This window comes from Adelges cooleyi, unplaced genomic scaffold (assembly GCF_023614345.1).
Source record: "Adelges cooleyi isolate 19-005CV unplaced genomic scaffold, UGA_ACOO_1.1 ACOO_flye_CR_arks_rails_tigmint_CR_PRNA_108, whole genome shotgun sequence".
NCBI lineage: Eukaryota > Metazoa > Arthropoda > Insecta > Hemiptera > Adelgidae > Adelges > Adelges cooleyi.
Genome location: NW_026095761.1, coordinates 17,258,425 through 17,280,252, shown reverse-complemented (window position 1 = coordinate 17,280,252; position 21,828 = coordinate 17,258,425). Strand labels below are relative to the sequence as shown.

The 21,828-nt window shown below is 33.8% G+C and overlaps 1 protein-coding gene across 5 annotated transcripts; it reads left to right on the top strand.

Moving 5' to 3' along the window:
• The first annotated feature begins 341 nt into the window (after positions 1-341).
• Positions 342-21,242, top strand: LOC126847520 (protein NDRG3). Of its 5 annotated transcripts, none has more exons than XR_007687082.1 (11): positions 342-671; positions 6,798-7,020; positions 8,483-8,527; positions 8,586-8,785; positions 8,886-9,006; positions 9,127-9,268; positions 9,332-9,478; positions 9,567-9,857; positions 13,502-13,586; positions 18,223-18,529; positions 21,079-21,242. XR_007687082.1 is itself a non-coding variant. In XM_050587821.1 (11 exons), exons 2-11 carry the CDS (start codon positions 6,821-6,823, stop codon positions 21,171-21,173), a joined length of 1,374 nt encoding a protein of 457 aa, XP_050443778.1. In that variant the 5' UTR covers positions 342-671; positions 6,798-6,820; the 3' UTR covers positions 21,174-21,242. The 5 variants fall into 5 exon arrangements, 4 of the variants coding, with proteins under 4 accessions (XP_050443778.1, XP_050443779.1, XP_050443782.1 ...); XM_050587821.1 differs by having other exon boundaries at positions 18,223-18,270; XM_050587822.1 differs by having other exon boundaries at positions 18,223-18,270; positions 21,035-21,242.
• The last annotated feature ends 586 nt before the right edge of the window (positions 21,243-21,828 follow it).

Sequence of the window (21,828 nt, the reverse complement as noted above, 5' to 3'; positions counted from 1 at the left end):
AGGACAATGATAGATACCATAAAAGCGAACAATTTTCAAGTCCTCGGAGGGGAATCACACCTGGGAAAAAACAGGAAGAGCCCAAACCTAGTGCAAAATATGTTATGGAACCAACTGGGCATGACAGGGAGCAATGGAAGGCAATACCGAAAAGACTGTTTAGCAAAACATGTGGTGACATCTTTGGGCGTGGCCGTGCTCGGCACGTTCCAGGCTTGGTCCCTAGATGTCGCGTCCCGAGGGATAGTCCGGGAACCGACTATTGACGTAATGCCTTGTTCCAGGAGCAGCAGCAGCAGCTGTTGGATCGATGGGCGGCCTGACCCAACGAAAATAAACACACAGTACACACACACACACACAGAGCGGCGTTCTGGTTTTTTTGTATATTTTATTTTTTTCATAGACCGTCGCCGGTGTGTGCGTTAGTCAGTTGTTGTGTGCATCTCGTTTTCCAGCAGTTTATTATTATAAACACACCGTTTGATGAAGGTTTCTGTAAATGTGTTGGTTTTTTTTATGATTTCTATACACCTTTAAAATGCCTCCGTTTTACGCAGTTTAATTGCACACACACACACACACACAGACACACATTCACTCACTTTGGTCGTTTGTTGTACTACGTTGCCAATAAAGGTTGACGTTTTTTTGAAGTTCGCCAAAACGAGGTAAGTCTAAGTAATGCAGTTAGATAATGTATGATAACTTATATTGTTGCGTTTCGTTGGGAATAACCGGTACGGTTAGGTTACCACCTCTTGGCACAATATTAACCAATAGTATTAAATAATAATGTGTTTTTTTTTTTTTAAATTAAATTTAATTTAATCGTTACACGTTAGGAGCTATATGCCCCGTAGTCGCATTTAAGTGTTGACTATTTATATATATATGAAATTATCTTAATAATAATATTATTTTACTGTCCATACATTATAATATATGCAGCCGAGTAGACGCGTTTATTGATTTTGCATGGATTATAATAACAAGATGTACGTGTGCCTACTTAGTTAACTCTTAGGCGTGCACAACGTATTTAGGTGTCTTATTATTATATAGTGGCATTCCTAGTATACAGGCATATTATGTACGCATACCGTACACCTTTGGCGACACGTGCAAGGAGTGTTGTGTACAAAGATATATTATTATTGTGCTATTGTAGCTGCTGTGTAGTACCTGACCGTAGGTCTGGCAAAATCCACCTGCACCCTACCCCTGAATACAAACACCGCGATCCGTACCGGTTTCGTTTATAGATCTTTAAAAAACCGGCGTAAATCCTTCGACCTGGCTTCTGATCACGCACTTGAAAACGTTTAGAACTAGGCCGAGCCGACTAACAGAATGATGAAAACACCCTGGCTATTTCAATAAAATACCTACTTTGATACGCTCACGACCGACGGGTTGCCTATCCGAGTACATATCAGGCGCATATCTTCTTTGTCTAGGTAATTTCCGCGCCCGCCCACCCACGTTACGACATCTCATAACCGTATAATATATAGTTTGACGTGGTCGATAAAAAAGTACCAACTCGGCTTAAAAAACGACTAGTTTTAATAATAGTAATTGCCTTGCATGCTAACGGTCACTTTGGAAAACCCACCAAAATGGTATCGGTCGCTATAAAAAAAATATACCTACAAGACGCGCACAAATCGAATTTTCTCCAATCCACAGAATTGCTTAACTCATCTCTCAGCGGGTAAATACATTTAATTAATATGCCTTTATCGGTTTTACATTGTTTAATTTCTACCTAAACGGGTCTTGCCAGGGACTAGTGTGAGCTATAGCATTGTTTTTGGCAGTTATACCATTATAGTTTAAGGATTAAATGATTTCAAATTGCATTAGCAGTGTATTATTTTTTATTATACTAAAATTATATACACAAGTGAGTATAATATTCTAAAAATAACAAATCTAATGTCACGACAATGTCAACCACAGTATTGTATCGATTTTGGAATGTATGTATTAAGCTGTGTCCTTCGTTGGACACGCGTTATAAGGACTTTAAATATTTTATATACTTTTGATATATTTTTTTGTTTTTTGATCATTTCAATTGACTAAGATTCGAAAGGGTAGTAGGTTTTTTTTATTCAAAAAAATTGTATACAGCATATCTCGAGCAGGCGCTGACTTATTGTTTTCAAAAGGACTTCAAGTACTTACACAGCAGCGCACCGGTGATGATTTTGCAATAGATATAGGCCGTTTCTTCAATATAATATGCTTGGGTAAACGGTTTTTGAACGAGGCAGACGAGTGAAAAATATATGATATAGGCTAAACGACACCACAGGGCTGCTGGCTTTGTATACATTATAATAGGTAGTAGTCGAATGTGTACAAATGTTTTTAAACGAAAAACCATTAATAATAAAACGGCAAAATATTATGCACGTGACACGACGTGTGGATCGATCGAGACAAGGTCGTACACTCATCATTTACCCTCATTCATAATGAACTAGATAATAATAATAGGGGTATATAATAATAATGCAGCCAACATTTTCTATAGCATGCCCCGTGAAGGCTGCTAGGAACTTGGGAGCGATCGGTCGGACTAGGTTAAATGGGGGGAAAAAACCAATACAGTGTAAAATGATGATAGGGTTGACTTGGCTGTTGTAACCGGCACAATGAACTTAGAGGTATGACTCGGTGGTGATATTGAGAATTTTTTTTTTTCAAAACCGTTTTATTCTCTCAAAGGGACGGACGGACGGTATGTTTTAGTTGAAAAGCAGTAAATTTTATATTTTTTTATACATAAACAATTGCCAAGTTTAGTTTAGTATAGGTACACTGATGGATATGTCTATTGCAGATATATAGTTAGCCAATAAAAATAAAACGGGCTTATTAAACATTGAAAACAATCGTTGGAAATTAAAATTGTCTGTTTTACTAAGTATAAGTTTTATTGGTTGTAACTTTTTTTATGTTGTCACACAGGGTTGTTTTTTATTGGGGGGGGGGGTGGAAGTATAACAAAATGGTGTTCCGTGGGTTAGTTTCGGTGACATAATTGGTAAATTTTGGGTGAAAATAACTGCCAATTGAAAAATTCACTTTCAGTAGACTAATAATGATAATTTTATGATAATTGATATAATACTGAGTAGGAAAAATAATGTTGTAATTGAGTTAATGAATATTTTCATATAAAAAAAAAAAAGTCAAGACTGAGAAAAACACATTTCCAAACATCTAATTGTATAAGCTTTGACTAGAACTGGGAAGGTATTGATTTTACAATGATGTGTATTAAAAACGAGAAGGCACAGACAATTCTACAAAGTGCTGTGCTATGCTATTTTTTTTAAGTTTTCATAAATTATGATAAATATACATAGTGTTGCACATTTATTATTAGATGTACAAAAGTAAACACAAACATATATTATCTTACTAACTCGCAGTTTGTTGTCATTATATAATATTTTTTTTTTGCCAAATGTATTGCGACGTTGTGTGTTTAGCAAAAGCAATTAATTAAAAACAAACATGTAATATATACAGCCGTTATTTTTGGCTTAAACATTAAAAAAGCCTAATAGAATTATTTTTATTTAAACTAAAAAAATCAACCAACAAACTAATCAATTGTATGTGGAAATTTATAGTCAAAATAGCGTGTATTTGGTGCATTTTGTTTTCTTGGAAGAAACCCAAAAACTAGACTACACACACTTTTGACTATTTTTACAACGACCGAAGATCAAAATAAACAACACAATTTCGTAGACTTTTCAACTGTATGTCATAATAACAAGTATTTTAACGCGCTCACGGGTCTTGTTCGTAGAAAATTTAATTAATATTTAGAGGTCGACTGACTATTGTGGAAAAATAAACTAAAATTGTCATTATATTACTTCTATTTATAAAAAAAAAAAACAATAAAAATTAACTTGATATTCTGTAAATCCATTCGTGAAGTTTTCTAATGACTAATCGGTCTTTCTAAAAAAATTGGGGTAATATTTGATTAAAAATTAAATTGCAATAAGTGTATAACAAGCGTTCAACAAAATTCTAGTCTTATAAATTGTCTGACAAAATAAAAAATAAAACCTACTACTAATTTAAATAGAATCAGGGTTTCCTAAAATTCTCTCACTGGCTGTGCCTCATAACACGAGATGGTTTATCTCAACCTATTCTGTCTCAACTTCTAGACCACCTCTTATGTATCTTATCGTTTCTTATATTCCAATCCTTCCCAGTCGCCCCACTCGTCCTGTTTTGGCGTTGTCATCTCCGCTACACAGTGTAATGAACTGTAGAGTCCAATACAAACACTATCTTAACAGTATAAGAAGTAGTTAAATGATTAATAGTAATTAAATGATTTAGACTTTAGTAAAACAAATAAACTGCCAAGATAGATTTGATTCAATTTAATATATCACTTTTATAAACAGTACTTGCACGGGTAAAACAAGTAAGAGCAATTGAATACATACTCGCTGTTTCATTGGGGTTTTATAGTACAAGAATGCAAGATAGCATATCCTAATACTTGTGGTAAACAAGTATTAACAACGTCATTTACATAGAATTGAGTACAACAATAAAATGCTTAAATGCTAACTAAGTATTACACCTTAATTAAAAGCTACCCAAAACAACAGTAAGCAATAATGTTTTACACGTGCCATGGTCAATATTGTATCTCAAGGAGATCTGACCATTACAACAGTCATAGGCGCAACTAGGGGGGGGGGGGTGCTAAAGGGACTTTTGCACCCCCAGACTCTAAATTAGCACTTCCAAAAATTCAAGCCCCAATCCAATTGATTTGTACGCATACATTTTAATAATGTTCATACTCTGTTAAAATTTGTTATTTTAGAATATTTTTGTTTTCAAATATTTTATATTGTCAGCTGGTTTCACCAACATTTGTGAAGAATTTAACTTATTGTTAATTATATTTAACAACTAGTTAGTGAAAATTGGGTTTCGTCGAGATTTGTTAGCCTTAACACATTGTTAAAACGATTGTTAAATTAACCACCCGAAATCGGCTTGATAAAAAGTTAATCGGCATGTTAAAATGTATTGTAGTAGGTATAATATTTATATTATTATAGTTCAGAAATTGTTTTATAATTTTTTTTGACCGAGTATACTGGTAATATATAATAGTGAAGATATAAAATCTACTTGAACCCTAAACCATAAAAATTATACACTTCTTGCGTACACGTGTTACGACAACGATGTTGTCCCTTTATTAGGTGAGCAGAAATTATTTTATGTAGGTAGATTAGGTAAAAAGGAATGGCACAGACTTGCATTATAGGTTCAAATATCATATTTTATTGTATTTTATAATTTAGATAATATTATTATTTCTTGCCTGTCCTGATTATACCAACTAGCACCATATAGTGATAATTCTTATCACTATATTTTAATGACCTTGATGACAAACTATTTTTAGAAAAGTATAGACTATCTTAACAATGTGTTAAAGAAATTATAGATAAATTATTTAGATAAAGTATAAACCGAAACGTTAAAAGAAAGTAAAACAAAATGTCAAATAATAACAAACTGACAAATGATATAATACAATCACTTATTAGTTATCACATACCCAGTAACCAATGAGAACGTTGGAATCGAGGTTTTGTTAACTTAACAAAATATAGAATTTGGCAATAATAATGTTATGGTGAAACTTATTTAATTTAACTGGATGTTGAATTAAAATGAATTTGTAACTAACATTGTGTTACGAGTGTATTTAAGAATAGTTGGTGAAACCAGCTGCGTATCTAATAGCTCGAAAATTGATGGTAAGAATAAATTATGATTAGTTAGGTATAATACATAGTTTTAGCACCCCATAAAATGTAGGTCTATAGTTGCGCCTACGGCTACACTTTTTCTCTTTGGTACCACGGATACCAATTATTATATATTTTTTGATGTTATATACAGGGTGTTCCAGCATGAAAGGTAAGTAATAGGCGATTGGACATCTGAGGGACCCCCGAATAAGCACCCCGTTTTTATTTTTTCGATAAGTAAAAAATTGAAGGTTTCGACAGTTAAGTAAAATAATAATGACCTAAAGAACAAAAAAATTAGTCCATGTTATTCAGTGCAAAAAGCTAACCTTAAAAAAGAGGACACATCATTTTCAGTCCCTCTCGGCCCCTAACTCAAAAAATGATAAGAGTAAAATGATTAGAGACCAGAAATAAATGATAAGTGATAAAAGATAAATGCTAAGACATAATTGATAAGAGATAAAAGAAAAGAGATAATTGGTAAGAGATAAATTATGAGAGATTAGAGATGAATAATAAGAGATAGGTGCTAAATGATAAGAGTTTGGAGATAAATAATTAGAAACAAGAGAAAATAAATAAATAATAAGATATAAGTGATAAGAGATAAATGGTTAGAGACTAGAGATAAGAAAAAAATGATAAGAGAAGAGTTAGGGGCTGAAAACGACTGAAAATGACGTGACCCCTCTTTCAAGGTGAGCTTTTTGCACCGAATAATAGGGAATAATTTTTTTTTGTTTCAAAGTCATTATTTTTTTACTTAACTGTCGAAATCTTCAAATTTTGGCTTATCGAAAAAATGAAAACGGGGGGTTTATTTGGGGGTCTCTCGGATGTCTAATCACCTATTACTTACCTTTCATGCTGGAACACCCTGTATATTATTATTATTGTTATTATTATTATGTTGCTGGCTTTTGCACGTATACTCGCACACGTACTTACGCGTTTTGTTTGCAGCTTTTGGCCCCGCATGACGAACCATGTCCTATCGCTCGTTGGCCGCCGACCGCGTGTACAAAGCGACCACGGACGACCTGCAGCCGGAGCGCAAGAACTCGGTCGGCACCGTATTTAAAAAGGCTTTTGGCACGCTAAGCTCCAGCCCCCGGCGCAGGCTGTCCGAACCGCTTATGCCCGGCGTGCCCGCAATCGGCACCGGCAACGTCAACACTCCACTCAGGTACGGCCCGACCGAAGGATCATCTCTTTACCACACACACACAACAATCAAATAATTTCAGTCGTTGTCGAGATGGATCATTCAATGGATAGATTCGACACGGACCCGTCTGTTTGAAAAAATCGAATATTAACTTACCACCCCCCCCCCTTCCTCGCTTCCGCCAATCGATAGAAGCCTACGAAAAAAAAAAAAAAAAAATAATGTCTAAAATTTCACACATCCCTAACTGTCGACTATGGGAACTGTCTATTGACTATGGGAAATCATTTTCTTTCATTCCGTTCAGAGCGCACAAGTTCGCCACAACAGCGGATTACCAGTAATTAACTTCTAAATATTGTTTTTCGCATAATCTACTCTGTGGTACTGCGGTATTGGGATGACCCGAGCACTTGGTTTTGTGAAAAAAAAAAATGGATTTGGTTCACTATTGCTCTGAGCCCACCGTGTTTTGAATATTTGATTATCTTTTTTCCAAACTAAAAACATTTTGATTAGTTTTAAAGTTGGAATTTTTTCCAATGAAAAAATACAATTTCCATGTTGAATCAAATGCAAACAATTATGAGGTTAGAAAACTTAGAGTTGGGCTAGGGGTTTTAAATTTAGTGATTTCCTATTCCAATAGGCTACTATCGATTGAAAGGTTAAGCGGTAGGAATAACAGTCTAATGTTCATGTATTATAAAAATGTAAAAATAATTACTTATTTCTTTAACAAAACTAAATTAGATTGATTTCCGTAACTACACGCAAACACTGGCGTGTATTGTATTTAACAAGAAAGCCGATCGGTCAATATTGCACTTGCGTGGCTTTACCAAATAAAGAAGGTTTTCAGAGAACGCCACGCCACGTTACATGTCCATAGTTTGTAACTAGTAGGGGTGAAGTTGGGATGACTTATCACCCTCGTGAATAGAGTTTAGTCCTGCCCTTCTGTTAGCACCTTTTCTTTGAATTAAAAAAAAAAAAACAAAATCAATAAGCATACATCAATTGCATTTCAAAAATTTGGAAATAATGTTTAAAGACTTTAATCGTCGCCCATATGGATGTTTTTCCCTCGACGCTGGCTGAAACTATGATGATTATTCATCAGTACAGTTATGGGGATTAATTTAGAGGTAGATTTTTAAGAAAAAGCAGCACAGATAATGTACTAATCTACTAATCTTTCTTCAGTATTTTATGTACGTGTGGCGTTCTCTTAATTAAATTAACTATAAATGTTAACTCACATTCGATCTTCAGTTTACACAGACATTATTTTAGACAGTACACCCTCTCTCTCTATATATATATATTTATTATGGTCAACTTAAAAGTAAAACTAATTTGGAAATATAACAATATAGATATCTATCCATTGCAATGGTTCCAAAGGTCGACAATTACATTTTTTATTGTCAATTTGTATTATTATTATTACTTTGAATAATATTGTTTGTTCTTGTAGAAAAATGCCTACATCCGCCATTTCCGAAGAAGCGTCTCTGTTGAGGTAAGTTTATGGGTGTTCTGTCTTGGCAAAAGACTTGACCGATTCACTTGTATTTCAGTGGCATGCGGTCGGAAACACTGGAAGAAGTGGAACTCACTGGAGTTCGTCCATCTTTGCCCACGGTTCGGAACTTTACCAGAGGCAATACAGGAGTCGAAGAGGTCTACGTGGACACTGACAACGGTCCGGTGTGCGTGGCTGTGCAAGGCGACCGATCTAGGCCTCCCATACTGACTTATCACGATTTAGGACTTAACTGTGAGAAATTAATCATTATCTTTGGACTTAGACCTATTGTTTTTACTCGAAGACAAAGAGTTACAAAAAATCTGATGTTTTTAAATTTTGATTTTTGCAGACATCACTAGCTTTCAGACATTTTTCAACTACAGCGAGATGCGCACCCTCGTGTCTAATTTTTGTGTATACCACGTGAACGCACCGGGTCAAGAAGAAGGGGCTGCACCGTTATCGGACAGGTAAGTCATATATATATATATATATTTAATAACAAACGGTACTTACACACAACAAGGGCTGGACTGTCTGGCATACCTTGAATATTATATTATGTGTTTAATTGATTAACAATGTTTCAGTTACGTTTTTCCAACCATGGACGAGTTGGCGAATCAGTTGGATCACGTGCTTAGATTTTTCAATCTAGAGTCTGTCGTTGGGCTCGGTGTCGGGGTCGGAGGAAATATTTTGGCGCGTTTTGCTTTAAAGCAGCCCACGAAGGTAGCGTAGAACCCATATGAGTTTTATTGTCTTGTAATAACTATTGTTTTTTTGCTGTGACAGGTCGAAGCCCTATGTCTGGTCAACGTGGTGTCGACTCACGCCGGATGGCTAGAATACGGTTATCAGAGATTGAACAGCAGATACTTGAAATCGAAAGGGATGACACAAGGAGTGATGGACTACTTGATGTGGCATCATTTTGGAAAGGTTTGCCGAGATTACTAAATCCCCTGCTGTTAAACGCTTACGACTCGTGGGTTAGTACACTAACCAATAACGTTGTTTTGTCTCGAAGGGCACCGAAGAGAGAAACCACGATCTGGCTCGAGTTTACAGGGAATATTTCGAACACAGCGTTCATCCCGGCAATTTGGCTGCTTTCATAGACTCCTACGTCAGGCGGACCGACCTGGGCATCAGCAGAAGTACGCCCACATCAGAGGGATGTCCGGCTGGTCGAAGGCTCAGCATGACCACTACGCTTCAGATGCCCATAATCAACGTGTGCGGAGCCTTGTCGCCACACCAAGAAGACACTGTAACACTCAACTCGAGGCTAGATCCGACGAAATCATCATGGATGAAAGTGAGTTGGCTTATTTTAACAAAGGTTTTATACTGGCCGGAAAACGCTAGTTTTACGCTACTAACACTAGACATTATAAAAAAAAAAAATTACACAAATAATAGTGAGTTAAGAATTCAAACTGCTCAATGGTATTAAAGGAGTATTCCTTGCATTTCGATCGAACGACCAAAACGCGTGCATTGAAACAAAATCGTGACGAATGTAGTTGTATGTTATATTAGGTTGAAACTACAGAATTAACTCGATATAAACTTGAATGTACTATATAATATATGTGTTGGCATTGTGTAAGCCTATCACCGGTTGGTTATTCATTTGTTTCAATATATTATGGTAGTGGAAAATCACCCTTCGGGACAGTCGCATTGACTGGCTTCCCGCAGGATGAGATCCGAGATTTTCTCGCCAATAGCTATGATGGTCGATATGGGATTGCCGTTGGGCTGGTACCGGAAAACCGAAGCGTCGACCACTCGAATGTTCTTCGTACCGATCACCTTAAGATCGAGATCTACCACCGCCGTCGGGTCGCCCGGAGGACCCATTTTACATGTGCCGGCATGGTGATTCTCTGGCCCGGTGTTTCTCGTTATCTTGCACACGTTGTAGTCGTACGAGCCAAACTCGTGGTTCTCGCACCCTTCCACCGGTTCCGAATCGATTTCCGCCCCGAAGGCCTTCAGCGCTGGCGTGTTCAACAGCTCCTGCACGAATTCGATGCCTTCAATGAGCGCGGTCATGTCCCGGGAATCGTGCAAATAGTTGGGCTGGATCAACGGGTAGTCCTGCGGGTTTTTCGACTGCAGCTTGATGTGACCGAAGCTCTGCGACATGAGAAACGTCGGCCGAGCCGTGAAGTACCTCTTGCATATGTTCCTCTCCGGGTCGGCGCATTTGCCGTCCGTCTTCGAGACGCACGAGCACGACTCGTTGTCGCCGTCGAAGAAGAACTGCAGGTCCGGCACGCCCTCCTTGGCGAACGAACTGCGGATGAACGCCGTCACCTGTGTGATGCCGGTGCTGGCCAAGGGTCCAGTCTTGTCGGACACGTACTCCAAGACGTCGCTCAACAGGGTCGGCCTGTGGTTGGTGTCGACGTCCAAGTAGAAATTCACGGCGATCGACAAGTGATGGTGCAGGTTAAAGCCGACCTTCAAGTCTTGCAGCACGTCGATATCCATGTCCATCAAGTGGTATTTGGGCCCGATGCCGGACAACATGAGCAGCTGTGCCGAGCCTATCACGCCGGCGCTCAGGATCACCTCTCTCCGGACTTTGGCGGTTTTCAGGTTCTTGGCGCGGTCCAGATACTGCACGGCCACGGCCGTCATGGTTTCCGGGTCTATGATCACTTTGGTGGCCAGTGTGTTTAACAGCACCGTCAGGTTGGGATTGTTTCTCTCGGGTCTCAGGTACATGCGATTCGTGCTGGCCCTCTGCCCGTCCTTGATCATCAGCTGTGCTCTGGTGAAGCCTTCCTGTTTTTTGCCACAAACGTCTATCGTATCGTAGCCCATTTCGTTGCCGGCGCGCAATAACAAATCGACTATGTCCTTTTTGAACGGGCAACGTGAAACCACATTAACACCGTCCGTGCCGTGGAATTCCTTTTCGATGCCGTCTGTATCTAGGTTTTGTTCGCATCTAATGAAGTACTCCAGAAGATCCGAGTATCCCCATCCGTCACAACCCTCGGCGACCCATTGATCGAACAACTGTGGCGACCCTCTCGTGTACATAGAACCTTATTTACACAGAGATATAACATCATTACCCGTGTTTGAAAATTACCAACGACCACAATTACCTGACATTCCAGAAGTACCGGACAACATTCTGCCCCGGGGCCAATTGCAAACAAAATTCGTGCCTTTACAAGCGTGGCTTTGAACGACCGTCACATAATGCCAATCCAAATCGGAGCATTTTGCTTCCATGAAGTAGGTGGGCACAGTAGTGGTGGTAGGTTCTTCGGGGCCGGCTTCGATAAGGAGCACTTTGTGTTTTTTACACAATTTCCCGGCCATCAACGCTCCTAAATGGCCCCATAACAATTGGACATGAAATTCGATAGTCTTTCAACGTTTTTTTTTTTTTACTACTATAAATAATGTAATTCGCTTACCGGCAACTCCACCGCCGATCACTATGTATTCGTACGATTCTTCATCGGGTATGTGCTGGTTTTTAAATCTGTTGCAAGCGTCGCTGGTCTTGCAATCGTTTCGCAGTATTCGATCTATTACGGGCATCATTTGATTGTAAGGAGTTTTGAATTGGCATGCCTTCGACAGGAAATCCGAATCCTCGAAGGTGCAACCGCAATTCGGAATGCCGTAGGACAATTGAAGGAATTGATCTAATACATATTATTATTAAATATGATACTCGATATCAGAGTTGTTTTAAAGTCGGTGGTCCGATAAAAAATATATGTTCACTTACCATAATCAATTGAGCTTCCTACAGTCAACAACAGTGAAAGTGTTGTACATAACAAGATTGATGTCATTTTCCCAACGTCGATGGGACACTGAGCTTCCGTCGGTTATGGATACCCAATTCGTTCAAAATGGTTGAATGCATATTAACCGATTATATATATATACATCATACATTTGATTAGAAAACGCTCACTTTCGGGCAGAAAGGGTTTAAAATACCTACGACTAAAATAATAATAATAATGTAAACACACATGTGTAATCGGATATTTGCCAAATAAACATATTTTTTTAAGCAAACATGCGTACACAATTTCAACGGAAAATGTCCTATAAAATATTATGCCAGAAACAATTGTTTGCACAACAATTTTATATCAATTTGACATGTTTTTATCGCTATTAAATTATATAATTTATCGAAACTTATAAGGCAGGCTTTCGCTGGTACAGTAGTATTAGGTTACTATCGTCTGGTCAAGTCAAATATTCGTTTTCTTCGATAAGTCAACATTTATTTTTTTCAGCAACAATAACCCTTACTCTTTTGTTAGGAGAGATTAAAAAAAATGAAGATATAACTTGGTAGTTCGTACTGCCTACCTACTTTATACAAAAAAAAAAAAAAAACTTTATTCAATTTATGTGAAAACACAAAACAACCATTTACACTTATATTTGAACATTTCCAAGTGTTTGAATATTTATAAACCTTTTTTTATAAAAACAAATCTCCTGTATACTTTTAAATACATTCTAACCGTCTGTAACGCCAAACGTTGGAAACGACTAATATTGATACCATATGAGTATAACTACATTAATTTTGAAAAATAACTGCTATCCCATGTTTTAGTTAATTAATGTAATTTAAGATGACAACGTGCCGAAAGGAAATGTTAAAATTATATTTATATAAATAGAAACGCGAGTGAAAGTTGTCGATCTCTATCAGATTTATTTTTCCAATGAGAGGGTTATCAAAGCTATTTAATTATTAATTTCATTACTTAGAAGATATAAAAAACAAATTGTGAACTTTGAAGTAGTTACTCATCCGTCTTAGTTGTATTTTAATTTATATTTTAAACATCCTTTTTTTTATTCGTTCCTAGAATATAGTAACGTTCCATAGAAATGACTTTGGTTATATTTATTTCAATAATTTTTAATTAAATTTTTTTGTCCTTTCTACAGGTTTCCGACTGCAGTATGGTGTTGGAAGAAGTGCCCCAAAAAATGTGCGAAGCTCTTCGGCTTTTCCTGCAAGGACTCGGTTACGGTAAGCCAACCCTGTCTTCGTGCACAGTAAAATAAAAAATGGAAGTTTCCACCCCTTTTAATCTGGTCTAACGCTTCAGCAAATATTATTATTAATATATATAAAAACAACGATAAAAGTCGGAGTACCGATTAAAAGGATTATTGTAGTCGTGACTAACTCGCATAATATATTTGTACGTTTTAAACGGTTTTTTTAGTCACTATGTGTCGTTTTTTTTTTTTTATTAATACGTTAACAACAATGGCACAATAGTGTGTGTAGGCGTTCGGGGACGACTTGTTCGTGTTTTGTCATTATCTAAAACGTTAGTACATTCAGATTTGTAATGATAATAAACATTTCTATAGATGATATTATTCATATTGTAATGTGCGTTTTTTATTTAATTCTAAAGCCACTGGTTTTATTTTGAGTATACAAAACAACTCTTTGTGTGTATTCAACATAACACACAGTGTTTGCAAACATGCAAACGAGTCATATTATAAAACAAGTATTTGTTTTGCACACACACACACTAGACCAATATTAACATATCACAATAACATTTCACGTGAGTGCAATAATTTATGCACTCATCGTAGCACTTCCAAAGTGTGTATGCTTTTGGTCGAGAAACAATCTTAAATCTAGAACTACCTATTTTCCAAATTAAATTGTAATACTAGTATTATAAAAAAATATATTACCTGTACTCCAATAAAACAATTTCAAACATTATGATATTAATATAATAATATAATATTTAAACACAATGTGTGTAATGGGGGTTTTTTTTCTTGAACTTAACACAAAATTTACTGTCGGTTCTTAAACATTGACATAGTTGTGGGATATTTGTTTTTATGATATATAAATAAAAGAATATTTTATGAATTAGTTTGATTTTTTAAATTAAACTGATATGATATCAAAAAAATATATATCTCATTATGATTGCAGTATGTCACTTTTTTTTTTTTTTTGAAAAAATTAGCAAAACAAAATGAGTAGATTTATTAATAGAATAATTATTTTTCGTTGTTAAATTTTGATCTTGGGTCAATATTTATTTCCCTCCAGTGTATTACTATATACATTTTGATAAAAAAAAAATCTGTCAAAATAATCTATTTCTTTTTTTTAAACTCTTTCATACATATAGCAAAAAATAAATACTAAATATGTACATTTGTGTTGCACATATATTGAGGGTACAGGGAAAACAGCCAATCAGTCACTTTAACAAAAGTGTTTTAACAATTCAAGCTGTAAAATGCTATAATTTTAGGATCTTTTCATTAGTTTTTAATATTTACATTATTAATCAATGATTAATAATCACTGTTATTAAATAAAAAAAATGGTTTTTTAACACAGTTATTTAAAAAAAAATTCTTTCTTATGTTTTTCTTGTACCTACTCTTAATGACATTATAATAATAAAAAAACTGCGTCTCTCCGAAGTTATTGTTGGATAAGACATGCACGACAAAAAAAAAATGGTAACTAACAGTGAAATGTATTATTTGTACTCAGAATTGGGAATTATTTTAATAATACAAAAATAATTAAATAATGTTTTGGTATTATAAAAATGAGTAAAAAAAAAAAATGTAATGTTAATGTTTTATATTTTTTATTCGATATTTAATTAAATTTTTTCCAACTCTTGGTTAATACGATTTAGACTAATAATTGTGTGTTTGAACAGATTGCTTTTAACAATACACTAAAATATTAACTAAATAAATTAATAACACTATTTTACATGCTATTATGTGTTATTCAATGATTTGTTTTTATATTTTTATGGTATAAATAGTTTAAACACAATATTCTTCCTAAATTTATCCTCAAACTTTTTTTATGTTTACCTAAATTTTTTAAGTGTTGTTATTTTCTCTGACAAACAACTTCCGCCTATGATTAACTAATCATAAGCAGAAGTTATGTGTGGGGAGGGGGAGGGGATACCTTCTATAAGCTAAGCTTGTGGTGAAGGCAGAGAGTTAAACAATTACAAAATCTATTATTGATATATTATTATTACATTATTAATTGCACTTCACTTAAATGTACAGTTAAAAATTGAGAAGAGAAAAAAATATATATTTGTGTTGTTACATAGATGTCACAAGGTTAGATAATAGATGAAAATTACCGTTCCTGAATATATGTTTTTTAACATTAGAGATATATTTAAATAAATAATGTATTGTTTTAAAGGCGTGGAATTATAGTTAATTAGGCGCAAAATAGTCCACAATTTTTTTTATTAAGTTACTTAGGGATAATATAGAGAATTTTCAGTCAGGCCACCCCCCAGTAATAAACCGTGTTGAAATATATATATATATATTGGTGAATAATCTTAATGTATTTGGATTAATGTTGAACAACCCTGTTGTAATTATTCAAATATATTGTTATTAACCACAGATGGTACAGGCGGTAATGCTAAATAAATGTCAGTACAATTATTTTGGTTCGTTTATTTTTAGTCATTACAACAAATTAATAATTTCAAATTTGTTCATTTTAGTGCGTCGTTTACATATTAGGAAGTTTAAATCGTTAATTATACACAATTTAGAATTTTTTTAATTTTTTTAATTAGACCGTTTAATAATGCGGTAAAGTAACAATGTTTACTTTTAGAGCTTTCCTTCGACTACATACAAAATGAGAGCATACCACTTTTTTTCTACCTCAGTCATGCGTTTTAGATAATATATTATTATAATGCACTGCATGTATGCAATTGCAATTCCTGAAATGATTTCCTTAATAGTAACGTTGAAAATACACTGTGTATGATGTCAACATATGAAACTATGTACAGTAACTCTTACTTGTAACCATAATAATATTTTTTGAATTGCCAAACTGTAAAAAGGTTTTTTACATTTAATGGAAATCTTAGCTTTTGTTATTAAGATATATAAATAACACCAAAATATACTTAAATAATTGGTAATTTGGAAAAATGTTTAACCCCTGCGGCCAAGGATTAAACAAAAGTATACTGTATTTATTATTTGGTGTGCGGATATGCTCATATTATGATTTAAACTTTAAACCCAGTTTCTTTCTATATTTATACGTATATTTCTATCACAGAAATAATATTACATTATAACAGATAATTAATAGAATCCTAAAAAAAAAAAAATAGATTAATTTATGATTGGTGATAATGAAAGATAAACCAAAAAAATTGTAATAATAAACGTTATGCAATTAAATTAAAAATAGTGTCGGAATATCGTCAAACGTATAGAACAAAAAATTAATTATGCAAATTATTGAAAAAAAAAACGATTGGATTATTTACACTGTTTTCGAAATGTGTCAAAGCGAATGAACTTTTACTTTTATCATATTATAAACTTGCACGTATAATTAGAGCCAGTTGAAAAAACTGATTTTTTAATTCAAAATTGAATTGATTTTTTTCGAAAAGTAAACGTCATTCGATTATTCTGACATTTTTTTTTGTTTGTTTTACTTTTTAAAACTTTTTTTTTTTGTAATCGTTTGAATAAAATATGTACCTTACCGGTGAAACATGTTTGAACTATTATTTTTTTTTTTTTTTGACTAAATAAGCACAACGTTTAAACATAATATGCACTTATATTTCGCCCAAATTTGAATACCCACCGACTTTACTGAAGTATTCGATTAAGTGTGTACCACTACACTTGGACACTTAAATACTACTAATAATAATAATTAAACATCAATAGGCAATATTGGGTGATATACAGAGTTGTAACTATAAATTAAATTGTACGTACATGTACAAACATTACAAAATTAAAATACATTTAAACGCATCGAATTTTATCATTTATTTATATAACATATATTACACATTACATAAAAAACAACAACTCGCCAATTACAAGCAAATGTGACACTGATACTGTTTTTTTACATACCATTAAAAGCTTTTTGATACATAATATTGTATGAAAATAATTAGCCGACATGTACTTGATACACAATTGTGGAATTCTTGATTATAAAATATATGAACTGTACTACTTTTTTTTTTAAAAATAAATTATACATTAATAGACTTTTCGAACCTAATCAGTAGTATAATGTATTATTATCAAATTAAATATTACACGCGTTATTTCTGAGGTAGGTCACTAATTCAGTTTTTATGATAAATAATATATCAACTCGATCGGCTAACACTTGGAATCGTCGATACCGTTGCACAAGTCATAGGTACATGCTATTATTTTTTAATTGAACAATTACGTTTGATCTATTATTATCGTTATCCGGTGTAATGATATTTTAACTTCTTACATTAATTGCATAATGTTTTCTAATAACGGTTAATAGAAACTCGATGTAAATTTGTCGTATACTGGTAAATCTCTTAGACCGTGCTATCTCATTGACATATTAGAGGGTGCTAAAATACCCCCTAAGCCCCTCCCTGTTCGCGCCCGCGGGCCTAGCATCCCCTCGGCTCTTACACGCGCCCCCCCCCCCGCAGGATTTTTCCGCATTTTGTTTGTTTTTTTTTTCTCATAAACTATTTTTTTTTTTTTGTTTAGAAAAATATTTATTTATCTTATTTTTGTTTTGTGTCCCGGACATGTGTACGATGTGTGCGAAACATGGCCAGCTGTGAGATTAGGCCGACCGCCTTTGACCGTGTCCAGATCAGCCGAAGGTAAAAATGACGATGACGTACTAGCCAATACATTTAGCGCACGGATGCACGTGTAGTTAACGCAAGCACACACACACACACACACACACACACACACACACACATACACACTCATACACTCGAATACATATACTTACAAACACACACACACACACACACAGACATTCAATCTATCCTACTCGGTGAAAAATTTTTTCTTAAAAATTATCATCATCTTGGAAAAATATGAACAAAAAAAAAAACCGTTCATACAATTTATGTAAGTGTCACACGCTTTGTACGATTGTCTTGTAACTAATTTTTGTTGTCGTTGTTGTTTTGTGCCTCATAAGTGTCTCTATAAGCAACCGGCTTTATAATATTTAAAAAAAAAAATGTCTGTTTGGGTAGTTTGGTAAACGATGGATATGAGCATTTTTTTTTTTTTTTTTGTTTGTATTTGCGCGCATGTCTTTGCCATAATAATAAAACCGCATAAAATAACAAAAATGAATAACAATGATGACACCGTGTTAGCTTTAACGTGCAAAATAGTCGTGTGAATTTACACGCAGAAAAACAGCTTTATCATATAATAACTATAGATACAGTTGGATTACATAATAATATTATAACAGTCTCTGTTTAGCCTAAACCAACTTGAAACGGTTATACCTAATAATAATAATAATTATATTCAACATTGATACGGTCGGATAATCTCGGATTTAGGCATTTGGTGTAGATTTTTACATGAAGATATTATTTTCTCAAGAAATAACAATTTGACAGTTATTAAAAATATATTTAAATATAAATCACAGCTATTTTTTTTTTACTGTAAAACGAGATGCATTGGCGGTATGCATTGTCACTGGTTCAATATTCAACAATGTTATTGGCACATGCAAGGTGTTTTTTTCTTTATAAAAAAAAAATCTATGTCATTTTATATAGTGACGTTCTGTCAACTATGACCGATGGATGATAACACAAACAACCGACGCCATTGTAAACTCAATTTTATCCATAGAAATATGTATACATTATAGCGGGAATATTGCATTAAAATGTGTAATGTGTTAACGTGTAATTGTTTTTAAATTTTAATTAAAAATTGTAAATTGCATTAAAAAAAGCACCATTATCGTTGGTTTTGTTCGAAAACATTTACTCTATTTGGCTATGGAATAATAATAATGATAAGAAAACATAGTTCTAAACACTTCAGCAAGATCAAATTCGAAAAATCTACACTCTTTACAAAAATTGAAATTTACATAAAAATAAAAATCATATGGCTAGTATTTAATATAGATATGATATATATAATAGGATCCAATATAGGCCTAGGTATAAAATAATAATTATGCTTTTATTCGTACATAGGTCTATATAGTTTGTAATTAATGCTATTGAATAAGAATACCTTCTCAGTGAAGCTAAAAATCACCATGTTGGACGAGTGAGAGTGCATACCGCAAATTAGGATTAGTATTGGATTTAAACGTTTAATAGGCAATACTGTGGTGTTGAGTATGAAAATATTATTAATTTCAATTAGAAACGGTAAGTATCCATGTTAGTTAGTATAGTTTTTAGTTACTACGTTTTAATTAAAAAGCATCTCTGCGGATCAGCACGTCCGGTCTTTGTGTAGTTGATATGTGTCTGTATATGAAATTGGCTCATATATATTTATACATATATATATATATATATATATGCCTGTTGTGCAAATTAGTTTAAAAGGCTTACTGTTAAAAAAAAAACCTATTCGCTTTGTTCTCCCACGCAGCTTGATTATATTAGTAGTATGAAATAAGCAGTAAAAATCAAGTACAATTTTCTAGCTATTTTTATGCTATTCTAGGCTATGTTTGCTAATTAGTGATGTATTATTATACACCGTTTAAGTGCATACGAAACGTCGATAGCATAGATTAGCCAAGATTTTAATAATGCAACAATAATCTGTACACTAATGTTATTGTCTTGAGCCATCATTTACAATATACATACAACGTCATATATATTACATAGTAATATACAATAAGGCATGCATGAATAATATGTTTTTTTTTTATATTCATGCACAGTACACTAACATGCAATTAACATAATGTTATTATTATCGAGTGCGTGTAATTATTTTTTTCCTAATTAAATGTATTGCTTTTTGAACGCACGCGGTTATTATCTACTGTTTGTGTAAGCATCTCTCTCTGTTTGCTTGGAATATTGATAATAGTGCTATAATAATAATATTGCAACCGCATGTAGTTGTACAACAGCTAAACGATGCTGTTGTCACTGTATAGGCGCACTTCAAAATACATATGCCATCCAATATTTTCCCATAAGTATACTTGAAATTAATGGAGTTTATTTTTAGGATTTATCAGCAGGTTGATAATTTGCTCGCTTGACGTACCTAAGAAATATCTACTATTACTTTTACAGTATATTTACCATAACAAAAGATTATTTATATTTTCAAGGAACCCATAGTCCATGGTCAAATCCATAAGTCTTACCATAAAGTACACACATCTTTTACCCTAGATCTGATCAGTTCTGGCTTTTGGAGTTGAAACCTAAACTGGCTCTCGTTTGACAAAGTTTCGGTTCAAGAACACACCTATTTTTATAAACGGTTTTCAACATAAGTGTCTCGGATGTCCAATTTCAATTCGAATTGCGCCTATACCTAGTGTTTTTTTCTTTTGAGCTTTTTTTTTTTTTTGTGGAGCAACACTCAAATACGGTCATGCTTCTAGTGTAGCACTATCAAGTCTAACGGTCAAAATATGCGTTTTCTTTCAACAGCCATAGCAAAGGCGATGAAGCAGTCACATTCAAAAGACAGTGTTCGCAGTTCGCCGTGGCCGTTCAGAATCACCGAAAACCCATTGACAGCGTGATTCAAAAATTATTTTAAAATTTCAGACGAAAGCGGTCGGTGCTAAAAAAAAAAAAAAAAAATAGCAAAACAGTTCTACAATAATAAGTTTTATTAGATGGAAAAAACGCTATTTACTATTATACGTAATATAAAAAAAACCCGTTGTTGCTGTTATACAAACAATAATCATATTGTTGCGCCTCGTTAATTAATATACATAATGTATAATTGATAAAAAGTGATTACTATTGTCCCTATTAGGTGTTTATATTGGTTATAATATAATAATAGTATTGTGTTTATTTTTTTGGACAATATTATCTTGTTATGTTGTTTTATAACGGTGTAGATTAAGTAAGAACTCATATCATAAGCTTTAGATATTTCACATGGTCATTTTTTAGATGTACGACCAAAAAAAAAGTGTATGAGTAAAAAATAACCCTTGATATTATAACGATAATATAATAATAATTGTTACAAATCGCCTAAAAATAGTTAGATGTATACTATATGACTGCACGATACGCCCACGCTTAAAAAAACAAATTATTTTGTATTTTTTTTTTTTGGTTGTTAATTATTGATGTTAATAGATTGGTAAGTGTTGCTGTTATATATATTAATCGGATATTGTTGTATACACACAAAGGACGTTACCGTTTTTTGATGGA

Bases quoted from the DNA above. Each gene is read 5' to 3' on its own strand.
- LOC126847520 (XM_050587821.1), top strand. From the start codon at position 6,821: ATGTCCTATCGCTCGTTGGCCGCCGACCGCGTGTACAAAGCGACCACG. The intron at 9,858-13,501 runs GTGAGTTGGCTT...TCCTTTCTACAG, and splicing joins CGAAATCATCATGGATGAAA to GTTTCCGACTGCAGTATGGT. The intron at 18,271-21,078 runs GTAAAAATGACG...TTCTTTCAACAG, and splicing joins CGTGTCCAGATCAGCCGAAG to CCATAGCAAAGGCGATGAAG.